Raw genomic sequence first — 19,778 nt, forward strand, 5'->3', positions numbered from 1 at the left:
CATTATCGTCACTCTGTCTCCATTACCATAGCAACCTGGAAGCATCTGTTCTGTTAATGTGCCTGTGTACTGCATACCAAAGGCTTGCGATGCACCTGAACCAAAGCTTCACTTCACTGCAACTTCAAGCCTAAATTCTCTCCCTTTCAGTGAGGCAGCAGCCAGGAAAAGAACAGACAGCAAACAGATCAAAAAAAAAAAACAAAAAACTCCCAACAAGCTGCCACAAGAGACAACACACTCCTCCAGCCCTCCCACCTGTCACTCAGCAGACGTACAAAAGTACAGTTGTGTACACTTACCATAAATGTAGATGTTTGAGTGTATTCACTGTTGTAGTCATTACATTTGGATAATCTGCTTGCAGGTTGCCCTCAGTCGGCCTGATTAACAAAGTCTTGGGTCCTGCGTCGGCTGCTGTTCCTTCTTCCATGACGTCAGGTCGTCAGGGGTATAAAACATGCAGCCGACGCCATTACATCAGTTTTTCTTGCCCCAGATGTCAGGTGCCTCCCTAATGGGAAGCAAATAAACAAAGGTATACCTCAAACAAAAAGCAAATACACCAAAAAGGCTTTTAAGCATAATAAAGGAAAGTAGAGGTATAGCCAGAAGAAGTTAGGGGGCTGGAGGGAGGGTAACCAGGACTGCAACAGTGAATACACTCGAACATCTACATTTATGGTAAGTGTAGAATCTAAGTTGTCTGTGCACATCCAAGGAATGCAGAATCTGTTTCCCTTTATTCTGTGGATTGGGAAAGAAGGTTGGCAAATGAATGGACTGATTAAGAGCCACACTGGATACCACCTTGGGCATGAAGGATGGATTGGTCCTGAGTGACACCCTGTCCACATGAAAGATGATGAAAGGCTCCACTGCCATAAAGGCCTGTAATTCAGAAATCCTTCTAGCTGAAGTGATTGCTAAAGGGAAGGCTATTTTCCAAGAAAGACATTTATAAGTCTGCAGTAGCAACTGGCTCAAAAGGAGGTAGAGTGAGTTTCTCCAATACAAAGTTAAGGTCCCAGGCAGTGGTTGGAGCTCTCCTGGGTGGTCTCAAATTTTTGGCCCCTCTGAGGTACTGCTTGAGCACAGGATGAGAGAAGAGGGGAGGTTCTGTGTTATAATGAGCTGAAATGGCTGAGGTGTGGATTTTAATGGAGGAAAAAGACAGGCCCTTGTGAAGCATCTCAGTTAAGTATTGCAAAATCTGAAGTAAATTGGGCACTGCTGTGCTCATCCCTTGAGATTGGTTCCAGGCACAGAAACTTTTCCATTTTTCAGCATAAGATTTTCTAGTACTAGGCCTCCTTGCCTCTAAGACGACATCCATCACAGGTTTGCTGAGAGATGATAAGGGTGAATTTAAGTGATTAGCCAGGCTGCAAGGTTCAATGTTGGAAGCTGAGGGTGCAGAATCTGGTTTTCCTGCTGAGACAGCAGGGAAGGGGTCTGAGGCAGGTGCCATGGAGATAACTGCCACACACTGTGCAGGAGGGGGTACCAGTGTTGGCACGGCCAGTCTGGAGCAATCAAAATCATCCTTGGTTTGTCCTGTTTGACTTTTAGTAGAACTTTGTCGAGCAGAGGCAGCGGGGGGAAGGCGTACACTGATAGGTTTTTTCCAGCTGAAGGACAGAGCATCCACATTCCAGGCTTGTTTGTGGGGAGTCCTTGTGCAAAACTCGTTTAGTTGGTAGTTCTGGGGGGAGGCAAATAGATCTATGTCTGGGCTCCCCCATTCACTTGTCAACATGTTGAAAATCCTTGGTTCCAGTTTCCACTTGTGTGGGTCCATGAGGTTTCTGCCTAGTCCGTCTGCCAGTGTATTTAATTTTCCTGGCAGGAACTGAGCTTGTAGGAGCACTTGGTAGCTCAAGGCTGTGTTCCACAATGCCATGGCTAGTCTACAGAGGAGGTAGGAATGCGTACCCCCTGCTTGTTTATGTACTACATAACCGTGGTGTTGTCCGTCTTTACCATTAGTTGTCCTGGAAGAATGTAGTCTTTGAAGGCTGCCAGAGCATTCTGTACAGCTAACATTTCTTTTTGATTGATATGTAGGTGCATTTGACTTGGGTTCTATTTGCCCTGAATGCCCTTCCCTGCCAGGTGAGCCCCCCATGCATAGTCTGATGCATCTGTTGTTAGGGTTTAGGCGGCAGGGGGTAGTGTGAATGGTAGTCCCTTGTTTTGGTGGCAGGCCTCTGCCCACCAGAGGAACTCTAGGAGTAGACAAGGTATGATAGGAATCATTGTTTCTAGGCTGCGAGAATGTTGACTCCATAGGCTTTTTAAATACCACTGTAGTTTCCTCATAAGCAGTCTTGTATATGGAATTAGAAGAATGCAGGAGGCCATGAACCCCAAGGCTTGCAGTATTTGTCTTGCAGATAGCAGGGTTTTTGTGGCCACTTGTTTGAAACAGGTTATCAAATGTATTTGCTTTTCTGGCATGAGGTAAGCCATCTGGGAAGTTGTATTCAAGCTTGCTCCTAGGAATGTAATTTGTTGACAGGGTACCAGTTGTGATTTCTTTTCGTTTATGGTGTACCCCAGACAAGTTAGAACCCTTTTTACAAATGCCATATGATTCAAAAATATGCCCTGGCTTTCTGCCTGAATTAGACAATCGTCCAGGTATGGGTATATTTGAATACTTCTTTGCCTGCAAAATGCAATAACTGGAGCTAGGCACTTTGTGAATACCCTGGGCGCAGTAGACAAGCCAAAGGACAGTGCAGAGAACTGAATGCGTGTAGCCTGCTTTGAAGTGTAGGTATCTTTTGCAAGATTCCCTGATTGGGATGTGCAGGTATGCTGCTTTTAAATCTAGTATTGCCAACCAGGCATCTTTGCCTAGCATAGGAAGTAATTGGTAAAGAGTCAGCATCTTGAATTTTGGAATCTCCAGAAAGATGTTTAGAGTAGACAGGTCCAGGATTGGACACCATGATTTGCCTTTTCTGGGTACCAGGAAAAGTCTGGAGTAGAAACCTTGTCCCTTTCCCTCTTCTGGTACCAGTTGAATAGCCCCCATGTTTAGGAGGGAAAGTACTTGTTTTTGAGCCTCTGCCCACTGATTTGGGGGCAGGTCCGGCAACCCATTTGGTGTTGGCAATGTTTGGAAATGAAATCGGTATCCCTGGGACACTATATTTAAAACCCACTTGTCCTGGGTTATGAGTTCCCAGTTCTCTGCATGAAGTGCAATCTTTCCCCCCAAAGGGACGGTCAGAAGATAAGTGCTTGGAAATTTTAAAAGGAAGTCATTGAGACTGTTTACCATATGGGGGGTGTCTTGTTATTCCCAGATTTGGAAGTGGAGGACCCCCACTGCTTAGTTCTGAGAGTCCCCTGGGGCTGAAACCTGGGGGTTTTGCTGTGTCTGGGTCTGGCTTGAGAAGACCTGGAAGGGGCTGGAAAGGATCAATTCTTAGTAGGCCAGTGCCAATAAAATCTAGGAGGTTGTACTTGTAAAAAAATCTTTAACAGTTTGCATATATTTAGCTTTATCTTGCATCTTTTTAAGAACTTCTTCAGCCTTGTTGCCAAACAGGTGGTCCTGATTTAAAGGAGCATCCAACAATTTAGCTTTAACATGATCAGGCAAAGATTGCTCCTTAAGACAAGCATGACTTCTAAGCACAGACCCAGTAACAGCAGCCCTGCAAGAGGCCTCTAAAGAATCAAAGCCACATTGTAAAGTATTTTTCTAACTTGTTCAGCAGAATGCATTAAGTCCTGTAAATCTTTATTTTCCACACAGTCAGGAATCAACATAATTTTCTGTTTAAACAATTCAATGACATGTTGCTGATATTTTAACATATGAAATTGGCAGTTTAAAGCACTGATTGCCAAGGTTGCTGAAGTATAAACCTTTTTACCCCATCTATCCAGCGCCCTGGAGTCTCTTATCAGAAGGGGTAGGATTTTTAGCAGTAGAAACCTTAATGCCCTTGGGCCCCTGAGAAATAGTCTCTGGATCTGTAATAGGATTTTTGAAAAGGAACGTGTGGGACTCAGGAACCCTGTAGTATCTGTCAGGTTTACTAGGAGCAAGAGGCAGGGAATCAGGCGCCAAACTGGATTCCGAGAAAACATCATCAACAATGTCTAGTACAGGAGGAATAGCCAACGGCCTATGCTGAGGTAGAAGAAGGAAATCCCTAAGCCTCTTTTTTGAATCAGAAAAATTCCTGGCTTTCCCAGTGAAAATGCTCCCTTAAAGTGTGCAAGGTTTCCCCAAAAGAAAATTCCTCAGGAGGGGAAGCAGAGGGAATAAAATCCTCTGCATCAGAATCCTCATAAGTAGGTAAGGGCAAATCCAGATCATCAGAAGAGTCAGAAGAAACAGAATCCTGATCAGAAGATTCATAATCAAGCTCAGGCCTAGGCCTCTTAGAGGGTGGGGGTTGACTTCCCCTGATTAGAGTTAATAGATCTTCGGCCATTTTTATCACTTGTTTTTTAGGCATAGGGGCCTGAGCATGTGGCCTGGGCGTCGGTTTTTTAGACATAGATCGAGATTTAGGCCTTAGTAATGAAGGAGGCGTTGATTTACTATGCAAGTCCGTAGGCCTGAATACACCCTCAGAAGCCAGTGCCTGCACAGCGGCTCCAGACCCATCCAAGGTAGAGATATCCGTGGTTTCCATAGTTGAAGTATCTCGCGGCATATCAGACACCAAATGGGTCTCAGTAGAGGCTTGCGAATCAGAAGTAGCGGTTATCACGTGTTGTGAAAGCGCCTCACTGAGTACCGGCGAACTGGCAATTGGCTTAGGTTTTGGACCTCGGCGGCCTGTCTCTGTCTTTATCTTTGCATTTTTTCAGAATCCTGGTAGTCGGATGGCTAACCGATGACATTTCTGGATAATTAAACCAAGAACCGAACTATTTAGAGACAAAAATATACTGATGACGGATAGTGCACTGATTAAATAAAGTACAAAACCGACAGCAAGGTACGTCGTGGTCAGGGCCTAGGCAAGGAATACAGTACGAATGAAAATCTTTATGAGGTATTTGCTTTCCACAAGTAATGCATTTATTAACTTTTACTGACATCGGTAAGGAGCAAGAAAAAGTTTCCCCAATGGGGTACTTAGCTTTAAGTTGAAGACTTCGGTTCTGAAACTTGAAAACGAAAATTTCAGGAGTAGGCCGACCGGCACTTACGAACTGCTTCTGGCACCGCATGGCAAGAAAGACTGATGCAATGGCATCAGCTGCATGTTTTATACTCCTGACGACCTGACGTCATGGAAGAATTGACAGCAACTGACGCAGGACCCAAGACTTTGTTAATCAGGCCGACTGAGGGCAACCTGCAAGCAGATTACTCAAATGTAATGACTGCAACAGTGAAACACGAAGATCATCAAACCATTCTCTGCCAAAATATCCCAAATCACAGTTCTATCCACCCCTTCCCGTGAATCCAGGCTAAAACACCAAATGTCTCTTACTAATACACAAGCATCAATAAACCTCGATCACAAGCTGCAACCCACAGCTTCTTGAAGATGGAAACGGCAACATACAACAGCTGCCAGACACAGCTGCATCCACATACACCATGTCAGGCTTAATCAAACAGCACTCGAAGCTATGATACCTGCCATAATTGACATTAATTATGTTTAGACAGAATAATAATGACACTTGTACTAGCTGCCAGACACAGCTGCATCCACGCACACCATATCAGGATTGATCAAACAGCACTCATAGCTGTGATACCTGCCATAATTGATATGAACTACATTTAGACAGAATAATGATGACATTTGTGCTCAGAGCTTGCTACTATTATTCAACCAGGATATTCATGACATTTCTAAATCATACTTTAACTAAAGAAGGCATTAGTCTCCATGACAGCATTTTTTTTTTCAAAACACTCTATTGTTACTGCTGTTATATATAATGTTAATTTGTTACATTTGAGTCTGAACTCTGATGAATGGTACCTTGTTGAATTAGTTAATTAATTACTTAAACTGTTGTAAGTAAAATCAATGAAAAATGAACAAGATAAGTATTCAGTGAGTTCAAGTAAGGGAATAGAAACTTCTATGTTTGTATTATATGTTGCTTTGTTTGGCTTATATATAATGTAAATAGTAACCCATCTTGACCTACCTTTGTTTGTGAAGAATTATTGGACTCTTTGAACATTCTGAATAAATCATTACTGTTTCTCAGTTGTTTAAGAATCCCTTCTTTTTTAAATAAAAACAGATAAGTGATGTACCATATCAGTTGATACTTTGAGATATGTAGTTGTAAGAGTTATTTTTTTGGGACAGCTATCTTGTAATCAGTTTTTTGTTTCTTCTTTCTAGCATCAGTCCAAGGATTTGTTTATTTTATTCTTTTAAGAGTTGAAGGTTGTGCGTCAGGGCTGGTAACTCGGCACGTAAAAATCAACTACCAATCATTAGCGGACCGGAGTTCCGCTGTGGCGACCCCTAACCAGGAAAAGCTGAAAGAAAGACACAAACAAACAATTCTTTTAAGAGTAGAAGCCATCCATTCCATTTCTTCTGGGGTAGACACTATGTTGTTGTTTTTGATGAATATAGTAAATTATTCTAAGTCATTAGAGGTTCTCATCTCATTAGCAAAAAGTATTTTTATCTTGGCTGGAAAGGCCAGCTGTGCTTTAATGTTGTTTTGTTTCAACAGTTTTATTATTGGCCAGACTTTTTTCCTTTGTTATAGTATTCTGGAAGAATAATCATTGTCAAACCTCATCAGGCTTTGATTGCATTTTAAGGGTGATTTTCTCCAAGCAGATTTTAATATTAGTTTCTTGTCCATAAATGAAATAATTTTTATGACTATGGATCTAGGTGGAGTATTTGTTAAGTTAGAAGTAGGTTTCCTCAGTGCTCTATGTGCCCTTTCAATTCCAAATGAAAGTCTCTCTTTCAAGTCTAAAAATTCAGGAATCCAGTTTGTTAATAATGAAATAATGTCTTCTCCTTCAGTGCTTTCAGGCAGACCAAATATCCTTATGTTGTTTCTCCTTTCCCTGTTTTATAAGTCATCTATTTTGTTAAGCCGCCATGTATTCTGTTTAAGCAGAAATTCTTTTTGGAATTCTTCTTTTTGAGTCTCCCTTCAATGTCATTTAGAGAAGTCTCTATATTTGTTATTTTTGTATGGTGTTGCTGTAATAGTTCCTTAAGAGTATCAGTCTGTTTTTGAGAATTTAATTTGAGGTTTTCTAAGTCATTTTTAGAGTCATCCATCTTCAAAGATAGTTCCTGTAATGTAGATGTCATAAATTGCAGTTCTTTTTCCAAAGCAGCATCTGGATGAGAATTCCTTGACTTTTTCATATTCAGTGACTCAATACATCTCCAAGTTACTTGACAGGAAAATTGTATATCTCCACCAAAATTGATATTTATGTAGTTTAGTAGTTTATCTATAGATTTCTGACATTTTAAATGTGAAAATAATAACATTTTCCTATATTATTATAGTAGTTTATGGAGCTGGCAAAATTCACTTCTCTCAGTTAGCCATAGCCTACCCCCCCCCGCTAGTATTTTGAAGAAGAACACTTTAGCTTGGGTCTCTTATAAATGTGATCTATGACTTTTTCTTTTGCCCTGACAGGCTGCTGTGACAAAAGAAATGTATGTTTTTAACACTCTGGCCAGTTTCAGTACCACAGAGTATCACGGTTGTTTCTGTTTGCAGGAATGGATAGAAATGAGTGCCACATGTTATAAAAAGTTTGGAAGGAGGCTCATTATAAGCAATGATAACAAGTACTTTTTTTTTTCTTTATTAACAGCAGATGAATCATAAACTAGCTTGCTAGACGGGGTTGTGGGGTGCAGATCTGTAAATCGTTTTAAACTCAGACGTAGCAATTCATACTCGGTGGTAAGTGGGCATACAGAGAAGAAATAATTAGTGTGAAATGAAGGTCCAAAGTTTCCTGGGTCATAAAAAGTAAGACAAAAATATTACGAAAACATTTTTATCACATCCACTAATAACATGTTCTGTGCTTCTGTTCTTTGCAATTTCAGCTTTAGTGTTCTCTTAAATTTGAAAAAGGACATAGGAACAGCTCATCTCATTTCCATAAAAAATCAAGGATGTGTTTAATAGCAGGAGGTATTAGTCACCAACATTCTTCTAGAGATCCTGATAATAAATGTATTACATGTTCACCTTGAGGTGTCTTATCATTTTTTTATACTTGACGTACAAGCCTATGTTTTTTTTCCCTCTTACTGCTGGTCAGTAAACAAATATCAATAATTTCTATTGGGTGGCAAAGATAACAAGTATGCTAATGTTATACAATGTAAGCATGAATTTAAACTGCACATGCCAGCACTCTCCAAAGTACTTTAATATAGTAACACAACAAAACAGAATCTACTCATGAATAACACAGATATCTCCCCAATGAACTGCGTAATAAAGTTACTCAATAAAAATCTAAATTTACTGTTAGTCTTGGTTGGTGATGGTTTATACAGAATGGTTACTTACTAGCTGTTGTAGGAGAAGCTGCTTCACCCTCTGATGAAGAAGTGATTGGTTTAGTGTCAGTCATGGTTAGGGTCACCGGTCGTCCTGTAGTGTGGTGAGCTGATTGTGTCAACACTGGAGTGAAGTGACTAGGCACTTTTCCTACTTGACCACTACTGTTAGGCTAGAAACAAAAAATACAAATCCTCATTTAAATACAAAAAATAAACTGCAAAAGTACTTTGCTACAGCAAATGCTCTGCAAACAAACTATGAAAATAACCACAAAAATTACAAAAACTGTGGGTCATTGCATTGATTTTACAACTCTGCTTTGGATGTGTCATCCTTTGCATTAAACAATGTGTCATAGTTAAAAAAATGTTCAACAAAAAAAGGACAACTGTATAAGGTACCTGATATAAAGTTATGATACATTAAAAGATCTTTGAGAAGGTTTTCTGAATTGAGTCCAACCAAGCGAACAGCTAATCACTGTTCTCTGTTCACACTAGCAGTAACAAATCTCATTGCTTATGTCTGCACATACCATGCTACCTCTTTGGTTTATGTGGTATCTCATATGCCCAGGCTAGAGGGCTTGCCTACCTCCACATTCTATAGATGTCTTTAACCGTAATCAAAGTAGGTATCCTTCTTGCATTATGAAATGTCACTATAAGAAAATTTATAGCAGCACCAACTGCTTCTGTTGTTTTTCTATAGGTTCAAGAACTCATCACAAAAGGCTCATATCAACAGCAAATAAACTGATTCACTTTTACAGTCTTTTAGGTTGTGATGTCAAACATCAGCACTGTCTTAATGCAACAGAACTTTTAAGTATCTCTAGTCAGTGGGAGATAAGATATCTAAGAACCTATAATTTGGGATTTTAGGAGGATGCAGACAACCAGGTGCAAAGAAAAGCCCAAGATGCATAGTAGGGTATCTCATATAGAGTGCCAATATAAGCTGAACTGCTTATTCAATGGAGGACAGGGTGAATTCAGTGCTGATTCATGCACAACACAAGTGAATTCAGTGCAGATTGATCCACAACTTAGGTGAATTCAGGGCAGATCCATCCACAATCCTTTTTTCCCCATTTCTGCACATGGGTCAGGGTATCATATCAACAGAGACAAGCATTTAGAGCAAATGTTCACATCACCAGATGGCTAGGCCTGCCTGGGTTATCCTTCCACACCACACACTTGTGTGCATGTAGGTACACACACACACACACACACACACACACACACACACACACACACACACACACACACACACACCTTCTACCAATTTAGTGTCCAATCAACCTACTGTGTATGTCTTTGGAATGTGAGAAGAAACAGGAACACACAGAGAAAGCCCACACAATCATAGAGAGGATTTGCAGACTCTACACAGAAGGCACCCCATCCAAGACTAGAACCAGGGAATCTCTTGCTATGAGGCAACATTGCTAGCTGCTGTGCCAGTGTGCAGATGTCTGCTATAAACACATTCCAACACCAATAACTAGAGTTAATCAATACTTTAGTGGAGTGTCCTTTGACATACTCAAAGAGTGGACATCATGTTTCTTGTCATTAGAAAATAATGGAGTCAACCATGTGAACAATTATGTTTGGCTGCTGATTTCTCTTACAGGAAGGGAAGTCAGCAGCCAAACTGGATTGCTCACATGGTTGACTGCATTACAGTTATGTGGTTTCAACCACTGTTAGAGAGAGAAGGTATTTATATGCCAAGACAAGATGTCTAAAGGTACAAGCAATTAATCATGACAGGGCTGAATGGTGTGTTCTGGGTGGAATTTACAGATTGTTTCATGCATCTGCAAAGTCAATAGCTTTTTTTTCATTACAAAGATACAGACAAGAAGTCTGCAGATGCAAGCAACTAGAACACTGTCTGCTGACTGAATGGTACAAGGCACAATGTAATTAACATTTAAATGTACATTGGCAAAAAGTTCAGTGAAAAACAAATGAAGTTTGAAATTGTGGGAAGTAAATGCTTTATACAAATAGATGTATACCCAGAAGCCTTAGTTCCTTGATGCATTTAACACAGTGCATAATTTAGTTTATTTAAGGTATCCAGTCTATTTTTTTTCTTAAGGCTAAACGTTTATGTTTACTTGAAGCATCCAAGCTGTTTTACATGTTTGGGTGGAGAATAGAGATAATAAAATAACAGATACCAATTAGTGTAAGTTGAAACACAAGCTGTAACATGAGCTTAATTAATTAATTAGGTAATTCCTTGGATGCAACTCTCAATTTGGGACAACTGCTCCTAACTGGAGGGGAAAACTCCATATATTGAAACTGTACATAGTTAGAAGGGGATGGGATTCTGAAAATGCATATATTTTTTGTATGGAATTATTCTTTGAAGCAAAACGTCATGACAAATGTGACACAAGTTCAAATGAAGATACGAAGAAACAGCTACATAAGAAATCATCTTGTGAAACATTAATGTGTGCATGTAAGCTAAATGTTGGAAATATACATTCAAAATGATTTTCATGGATAACAGATGGGAGTAATAATGGAAATTCTGTCAATATGATCATGGAATGTAAATAGTCTTACAGGTATAGACAAAAAACAGAGAATGTTGAATTATACTAAGAAGTTTAGAGTGCAAATAACTATATTACAGCAGACATTTAGATAGAAATTAACATATTAATTTGACAAGGAAAGGATTTCTGGGTGGACACTGAGCAGAATATCAGGGACAAAGAAAAAGAGGGAGCAATAATGCTGAGTGCTAGAGGGGCTCCAACAGTAACAGCAGAGCAAAAATGACAATAATGGCAGATTTGTGGACGTAAGGGCATATGGGCATAGGAGGAAGATAACACTGGTACGCATTTTGTATTTTACCTAAAACTGCTAAAATGGAGGGAATATTATTTATGGGTGAGGACTGGAACCTAGTTTGCAATAGTGAGGGTTTATCAAGGAGACCTACAAGGGAAAATATAAGAACAGAGGGTAGATTTCTGAAGAAATATATGAGAACGTTTGGCATGGAGATGTGAATTCAGTAGAAGTAACCTAGACATCATTTACATTTTATTCTCAAGGTACAATAATTGGGTTAGACTGGGTAGAACTTATTCTCACAGTAATATGCATACTTAATTTAAACCTTTGAAAAACATCCAATAACTATTTCAGATCAAACACCAATAAAAACTAAGATAAAGATGGAGGATAATGAATTAAAAATGAGGCACTGGTGCTTTCCTACCAAAAACAAAAACAAACCAAAATGATAAATGAATAAAAGGCAAAGGGTATTCACCAGACCATAAGCGCTTTCAAACGCAAAAATATGTGAACTGGTGCTTTCCTACTTGTATGCTAAAGATTGAGGAATTTAAGGAATAGGTCATGGAAATGATTTGAGAGTTATTAGGGAATATATGTATTTCTAGGATAGCTAGTGAGTGAAATGAAATAAAAATGGTGTTTAAAAACATAGCAGAAATAAGAGAAAGGGGAAAGTAATACGAATTATTTACAGTGGTTGACAAATGTTAATGTATTTCACAATAAGGGTATCTCACTGAACAAGATGAGCAACTGCAAACTAATAAAGAAAAACAATGGAGCATTTGGATAATATGTATGAGTTTATAATGGCTGCTGTTAAGCAACTATTTTTTGATAACTCTGGAGCACTGTGTCTTGAGCAACAAACAGTAGAAAGGGTTATTGACAAATGTAAGGGATACCTGTAACAAGAAAGATATTCTATGATGATACTTGGGGATATTTTGAACATTTTATGAAAATCTTTATAAAGCAAAAGAAAGTAGAAAACAAGAAAAGATATAAATGGAAATATGTATAGAGGTCTTGTTTGGGCCAAGGTTATAGGAAGATGTAGCTTAACAATTAACAGCTCACATAGGAGGAAGAGATGAAATAACAATCAACCAAAAGGGAATTCTCCAAGATCAGACAGTATTCCTGTGCAGGTGTGGGTTTTGGGAGGGTAGAAAGTGATAAATATCTGGAAGGCTTTGTTTAACAATATTTTAAAAGTTTGTGGGGGAATAACAGCATCTTGGAAGCAAGTTGTGATGGCTGTATTACCCAGTGGGTAAAGACTCTTCAGACACAGCTTTACAGAGATCCATTTCAATTCTGAACCATGTTTATAAAGTGTTTATGTCCATATTAGCTAAGAGAATATCAAAATTGAGAGCTATAAATTGATATTGTTTTGTGGAGGGGAAGCAAACATTTGACATTGGCAGATTAATAATGATCCACAGGGAATCAGAGTGTTGATCTACAGGGAAGAAGAGTGTAAGAAAAATCCAATACTGTTCATGAGTCTTGAAACATAAAAGGCATTTGAGAGAGTAGAGAAATGGTAGTATTTACTAGGAATAATAAGGTTAATTAGGAGGACATATGAAGGGTTGGTGGCAAGAATTAAGGTGGGAGTGTTCCTCACCAACAACCTCTGTTTGAGCAGAGGAACCAGGTAGGGATGTCTCCTTTTCACTTTATTTGCTTTATATTTAGGGCTACTGGCAAAGAAAATAAGGGACTCACAAATTCAAGGATATAACTAGTATGGGAAATTAATCAGGAAAAAGAACAGTTGTGTAAGAACTTACCATAATCTTAGATGTCCTTCTCTTCCATGTTGCAGTATTCATTACAATAGGGAGGTTGCTGCATGCAGCGCTGACATCCGGTCAATATACCAAAGTCTTTGGTTCAGGAGGGTACGTGTGACGTTCTCTGTCAGAGCCATAAACCGACGTAGGGTATAAAAGTGAACTCTGCACGTACCCTCTTCAGAATGGACTGTCGCATGCAATAGTACTCTTGTAGGTTTAAAGTGGGTCATAACAGGGAGACCCTTGAGACTCACATGTAGAATAGACCTCAGGGTACTTGATAAGCTGTGTATTGTGGGGAAACTGGAAAAATGGGTGACTATGTCCCCACAGGTAAGCAAAAGTATGTTAGATAGGTAAAGTAGAGGGGGCAGGAGTGAAGGACTGAATACTGCAACATGGAAGAGGACATCTAAGGTTATGGTAAGTTCTTACACAACTATTCTATGTCCTTCTATTCTCATGTTGCATTATTCATTACAGTACGGAGAGTACCAAAGCTTTTAGGTATGAGCCTGGGTGGAGGATTGGGGTCCCTGGTCAAGCAGACCCTGAAGAGTTGATCTGGCAAACCCAGATCTGGCTCTGCAGGTTAGGTCCAGTTTGTAATGTTTGGTAAAGGTGTGTACTGAAGCCCAAGTGGCAGCTTCTAAAATTGAGGCGTAATCTACCCCTTTGAAAAAGGCAGCTGAGGAAGCAGCTCCCCTGGTGGAGTGGAATTTGACATGTCTGTGTAAAATCTTCCCAAGACAGGAATAGCATACGCCAATGGACTTAGAGATCCATGATGAAATGGTCTGTTTGGAGACTGCCTACCCTAGAGCCCTTGGATGGAATAAGATGAATAGTTGTTCAGACTTTTGAATAGGTCTGCTTTTGTCTAAGTAGTACCTCAGTTGTCTGTGGACATCTAGAGAATGGAGAGTCCTCTCTGAGAGATTTTTGGGGTGAGGGTAAAAAACAGGCAGGTTAATGGTCTGGTTTAATGAGAGATCATTAACCACCTTAGGCATGAAGGAGGGGTTAGCCCTGAGGGTAACTCTGTCCTTGTGAAAAATAAGGTAAGGAGGGGTAGCCATAAGGGCTTGTATCTCTGATACCCTCCTGGTGGAAGTAAGGGCCACTAGCAGAACAGTTTTCAGGGTGCACAGTTTTAGGGATACTGAATGTGCTGGTTCAAAAGGTGGCAATATAAGTTTTTCTAGAACAAAATTCAGGTCCCAAGGGGGAGGTATAGACTTTCTGGGGGGTCTGATATGAAGTACCCCTTTCAGAAAAAGCTTGACTTCCAATCTTGAAGCCAGAGGTGGTAACATGGGCAGACAAGCAGAGATGGCAGATAAATGGACTTTGACTGAAGAGTAAGTTAGTCCTGAGTGAAGGTGCTCACACAAATAGGAAAGGACCAAGGGTACAGAAGTAGTCATAGGGTCCTGTTTTTTCTTTTGACACCACCTGGAAAATGTCTTCCATTTAGATACATAATTTTTCCTGGTACTGGGTTTTCTGGCCTCTTGCAGAACATTGAGTACGTCCTCTGAGTATAGTTGTCTGAAGGGGATTAGAACCCTATCACCCATAACGTCAGTTTCAGATTGCTCACTGAGAGTCTAGTAGGGATCCCCTGTCCTGTGTGAGCAGGTCTATTCGGTGGGGTAGCCTGTGATCATTGCCCTTGGCTAGTAGGTGGAGAAAGGGAAACCAATGCTGTCTTGGCCAAAAGGGGGTCATCAACAGGATTTTGGGTTTGTCCCTCTGGATTTTCAGGACTTTCTGAATCAGTGTGAAGGGTGGGAAGGCATAGAGATACACTCCCTCCCAAGGAAAGGAGAAGGCTTCCACTTTCCAAGCATGCAAATGTGGGTCCCTTGTGCAAAACCTGGGCATCTGTCTGTTCTGGGAGGAGGCAAAAAGATCTGCTTGTGGAATACACCACCTGTGGATAAGATCCAGGAATACCTCTCTGTGAAGCATCCATTCATGAGAGGGAGCTGAAGTTCTGTTCTGCTGAGTGTGTCTGCCATAACATTCTCTGTAGAGGGAATATACACTGCTACCAGGTGAATCTGGAATGATGATGCTAGGATCCAGATCTGGATGGCCAGGCTGCAAACAGGGAAGGATCTTGCCCCCCCCCCCCTGTTTATGTACGTCAGGACAGTCATGTTGTCTGTGATCACTTTCAGAGTTCCTGGCTGTAGATCTGACTTGAATGTTTGTAAGGCTAGCAGAAGTGTCCTCATTTCCCTGATGTTGATATGGTCCTTATGTCTTAGGGTGGACCATTTCCCTTGCACGTGAATTGCTTCTGGTTTTGTACTAGCACTACACCCCAACCCATGTCTGATGTGTCTGTGGAGATTTGTTGTAGGGGGACCAAAACCTGTAAGGGGGTTCCTTGGTTGAGGTGGATGGCTGAGACCTACCACTGGAGTTCCCTCTTCAAATACCGACGTAGGGGAAGGAGGGAGTCTAAGAGGTGGGAGTGTTGGCTCCATAAGTTCTTTAGGATCCACTGGATTTTCCTCATGTGGAGTCTTGCTAGAGGTAGCATGGGTATTAGGGATGCCATGTGGCCTAACATCCTTAGGAACACTCGAGCTGGCAAGGAGGTGTGGGTGATGAGAATGCTGAAGTATAGACAAAGGTCTAGGATCATTTGGTGTGGAATGAAGGCTTTCATTCTGTCTGTTCTGATCCTGCATCCCAAGAAAACCAGGTCTTGAGTGGGGTTCAGGTGAGACTTTTTGTTGCTTATGATAAGCCCTAACTGAGTTAGGGTGGATATCACCTGTTGTAGGTGAAGTAGAAGGACTTGGCGGTCCTGATGAAGAATTAGCAGGTCATCTAGATATGGGTATATTTGTATACCCTGTGTTCTGCAGTGAACAATGAAGGGAGCTAGACATTTTGTGAACACTCGAGCAGTGGAAAGTCCAAAGGGCAAGGCAGAGAATTGAAATTGCCAAGAACCTATGGCAAAGCGTAGGAATTTCCTGTAATCTGGATGTATGGGAATGTGAAGATAGGGATCCTTCAAATCCAGGGCTACCATGAAAGTCTGTGTTGGTATGAGTGGTAGAAGCAAGGGTAAGGTAATCATTTAGAAGCTGGGTACCTTGAGAAACAGGTTTAGAAAAGATAAATCCAGAATTGGCTTCCATAGGCTGTCTTTCCTTGGTACCAGAAACATTCTAGAGTAGAAGCCTTAGTTTCTTTGTGGGGAAGGTATCTGTTCTATGGAACCCTGAGCTAGTAGTTGTTGAATGATGGGCGGGAAAAGGTGAGCTTGGTTTGTAGGAGGTTTGAGGAGTTCCCTGGAAGGGTGGTAACATCCACCAAGTCATGAAGTATCCACTTTAAATGATGGAGAGGACCCAGTGTTCTGATGTAATTCTCCACCAGGAGGGTAGGGAGAGGGTGAGCTGAAGGGATAGCAGGGTGTTTGGGTCTAATAGTTGTAAGTCACAGTGGAGGTGGTCTGGTTTGATCAGACTGACTCCGAATGTGGGTTGTTGGAGGGTTGGTAGGAAACCTGGGAGTAGAGCTTTTCCTAGGTTGCCTACATCCCTTTGACTGAGGAGATGAATGTGGGGACCGTCTCCTAACAAAAGAAGGTCTTTGTGGGTAGTTTCTGTGGTATCTGGCGATAGGAGACACCAGCAAATGTTTTAGGTTATTTTCCCTTTTCTTGAAGGGATTTGAGGAGTTCTGCTTGTCCAGTGGGGCATCAAGCAATTTAGTTTGTACATCTATAGGGAGTGGTTGTAGTCTCACCCAGGAATATCGCCTCAAAACTGAGCCTGATGCAGCAGATTTAGAGCAGGCTTCCACAGCATAATAACTGCACTTAATGGAGTGTCTAGTCACTTGAGATGCTGTGGAAAGTAGGGTGTTAAGTTGGGTTTTTAATGGAAGAGTCAGGAGCCTCAGAGAGGAGGGTAGAAGTTTTGGTAATGGTGTCCAAGATATACCTATCCATGTGTGTTTGGTAGTTGAGAGCTCTTATAGCCAGAGTAGAGGAGGTATACACTTTCTTCCCTAGTCTGTCCATGAATTTGCTCTCTTTATCAGTAGGGTAAAGAGCAGCAGAAGGTAATTGCCTGGATGTTTTATCAGCAGAGACTGCAATAACTGCTGGGTCTGCTGGAGGGTTTTTAAAAAGGAACTGGGTATCCTGAGGGACCTTTTAAAAACAGTCCGGACATTTTGAGGCTGATGATTGTGAGTCTGGGGACTGTGAAGTGGCCAAGAAAGCATCTTAGAAGGCAGGTAGCAAAGGGGGCACAGCAAAATGGAATGGTTTTTCCATTTTCAGTAGGTCAAAGTACCTTTACTTCGTGTCAGAGACCTCTGAGGCCTGTCACTTAAAATGTTCCCTCATGAGGGAGATTGTGTCTCCAAAGGTGAATTCGTCCCCAGGGGACTCAGGAGTGATGGGATACTCCTCCTCTGGGGTAATGAAATCCTTTGGGGAGTCTATTTGTGATCCATATGTAATAGATTCCTCTGAAGAGGAGTAGTCTTCCTCTGATACCTCTAAAGGAGATCCTGAAGGAGTAGCAGGTTGTGGTGGTTGTGTCTGTTAGGCCTGGAAGTCCTTAAAAAGACTCTGTGAAAAACTTCCCATCCAGGAACTGGTTAAGACTCAGGATGTTTTAATTTTTGTTTTCTCTTCAAGGGGGTAGCCAGATGAGAAAGAATGGAAGCTGACATCTGGGTGGATGGATGTCTAGGAGTAAGGCCTTCTGACTGAATGAGCCGTGGTTCCCCTCCACCATCAGGGTCTGATGGCTGACTAGCCTCAATGGACGTACTTAAAGTTTCTGCCTTCCCAGCTTACATTGAGGTTCCCAGGCCTGGTTTGGAAACGGAGGTCTGAGAAGATCCTGGGCTTTCATCAGCCTCATGAATCTGCTCGGACGCCTGAGGCAGAGCATGAGAATCTGGCCTGATTTTCTTGGCCTTCTTCTGCAGCGGCTCATTGGACGGGCCTCCTCTGCCTTCCATACCGAGCACGAGATGTCGTAGCCTTTGGTTTTCTAAATACAGTTTTAACGCAGCCAGACAGGTGCAAAGTGTTTTATGGACAAAGGATTTGCAAATGGGGTAGGATGTATGGTCGTGGGCCTCACCTAAGCAAAAATACACACTTTTCATGTGTGTCCTTCTGAGGAATTTATCTCCCACAAGCACACTTCCCCTTTCCAGTGGACATGTACGCCTTAGCAATTAAAAAAATACAAAGAAAACCCAACAGGGTACTTATCTGTAGCAGTAGAGTGAAGTGGTCTTCTGATCTGTAGCAGTTGCTTTTATCGGTCGTCTGAGAATTAAACTGGCAAACAGGAGTCCAACGTTCACTGCGGCAGAAAAATACTGAAAAGGGTATGTGCAGATGTCTCTTTTATACCCTATGTCAGTTTATGGCTCTGACAGAGGAGGTCCCACGTACCCTCCTGAACCAAAGACTTTGGTATACTGGCCGAATGTTGGAACTGCAGGCAGGAACCTCTGTATTGTAATGAATACTGCAACATAAGAATAGAAGGGCATCTTAGCTTTATTCACAGATTATACTACTCCACTTGATAAGTCCAGAAAAGGACATTGTGGTGTTGTGGAACACTCTGAGACTGTTTCAAAAGTCTTTTCAGGTTGTAAAGTAAAAGGCTAAAGCTGTTAACTATGCATCCACACATTAATTAATTCAGCAATACCTATATTTATGGGGACATATGGTGAAGTATTTAATTATATGGATTAAAAAGGATTCTAGACAGCAGCCAACATGTTGTAGGAAGAGACTAACCAAAACATAATATTAAATTGCAAAGCTGGAAGCTCTTGATTGTGGATTTGTCTGGAGAGACACAAGTCGTGAAAATGCATCTAGTCTCTATAGTTTTCTATACATATCAGGCACATTTTTGTCACTTAGATGAGAAGTTGTGGATCATAATTGATAAAGAGCTGAAAGACTATTTGAGAGGGGAATATGACAAGAATTAAATGGGATAAGTTGATTCTGCCCATAGAACAGGAGGGTTAGGATTACCTGGTTTGAAGGTATGCCTTAGGGCTATGCAGTTAAATCTCATATACAAAACACAAGCAGAAGATTATAAAACAAACTGAATAGGATAATGATGAAGATGATGACATGGGGTGAGAAGTAAGGAGAGAGTTGGCTTTTGGATGCAGGTCCTTAAAGAAACAACAACCATACAGAATATTACATTCATAAGGTAGCCAAAAGTATTCTGAGAACTGAGCTAACACAGGAATGGAAAACTGAGATTATACTAATAGCAATGACTGCAAGTAGGGGTACAGAAATAAGGGGCTGGAATTTAGTGATAAAATCAATGTACTGGGAGCAAATAACTAGAAAGGGAACAGGATGGATGAGGCCAAGCAGAAGTTTGGACTGTAGGTTAAAAACTGCCTTTCCAGCCAGGGACTGATATAATATAGGTTAACAGAATGCAATAGCAGAGGGGTAAGTGAAAGACCAGCATTTATGCTTTACCAAGTTTAATGCAACCACAAAAGCTATTACTAGAAATTGGAAATCAAAATCTAAACCATCTCTAAT

The 19,778-nt window shown here is 41.0% G+C and overlaps 1 protein-coding gene across 9 annotated transcripts in view; it reads right to left on the bottom strand.

Moving 5' to 3' along the window:
* Positions 1-19,778, bottom strand: part of NFIB (nuclear factor I B) — a 923,658-nt gene that overhangs the window by 172,334 nt on the left and 731,546 nt on the right. For all 9 annotated transcript variants that reach the window (XM_044061245.1, XM_044061251.1, XM_044061249.1 and 6 more), the window contains one exon: positions 8,536-8,698. In XM_044061245.1, coding sequence (XP_043917180.1) covers positions 8,536-8,698 — 163 coding nt within the window. The remainder of the gene's footprint in view (positions 1-8,535; positions 8,699-19,778) is intronic.

Source organism: Protopterus annectens, chromosome 2.part0 (assembly GCF_019279795.1).
Source record: "Protopterus annectens isolate FY-2018-M chromosome 2.part0, PAN1.0, whole genome shotgun sequence".
Lineage (NCBI taxonomy): Eukaryota > Metazoa > Chordata > Ceratodontiformes > Protopteridae > Protopterus > Protopterus annectens.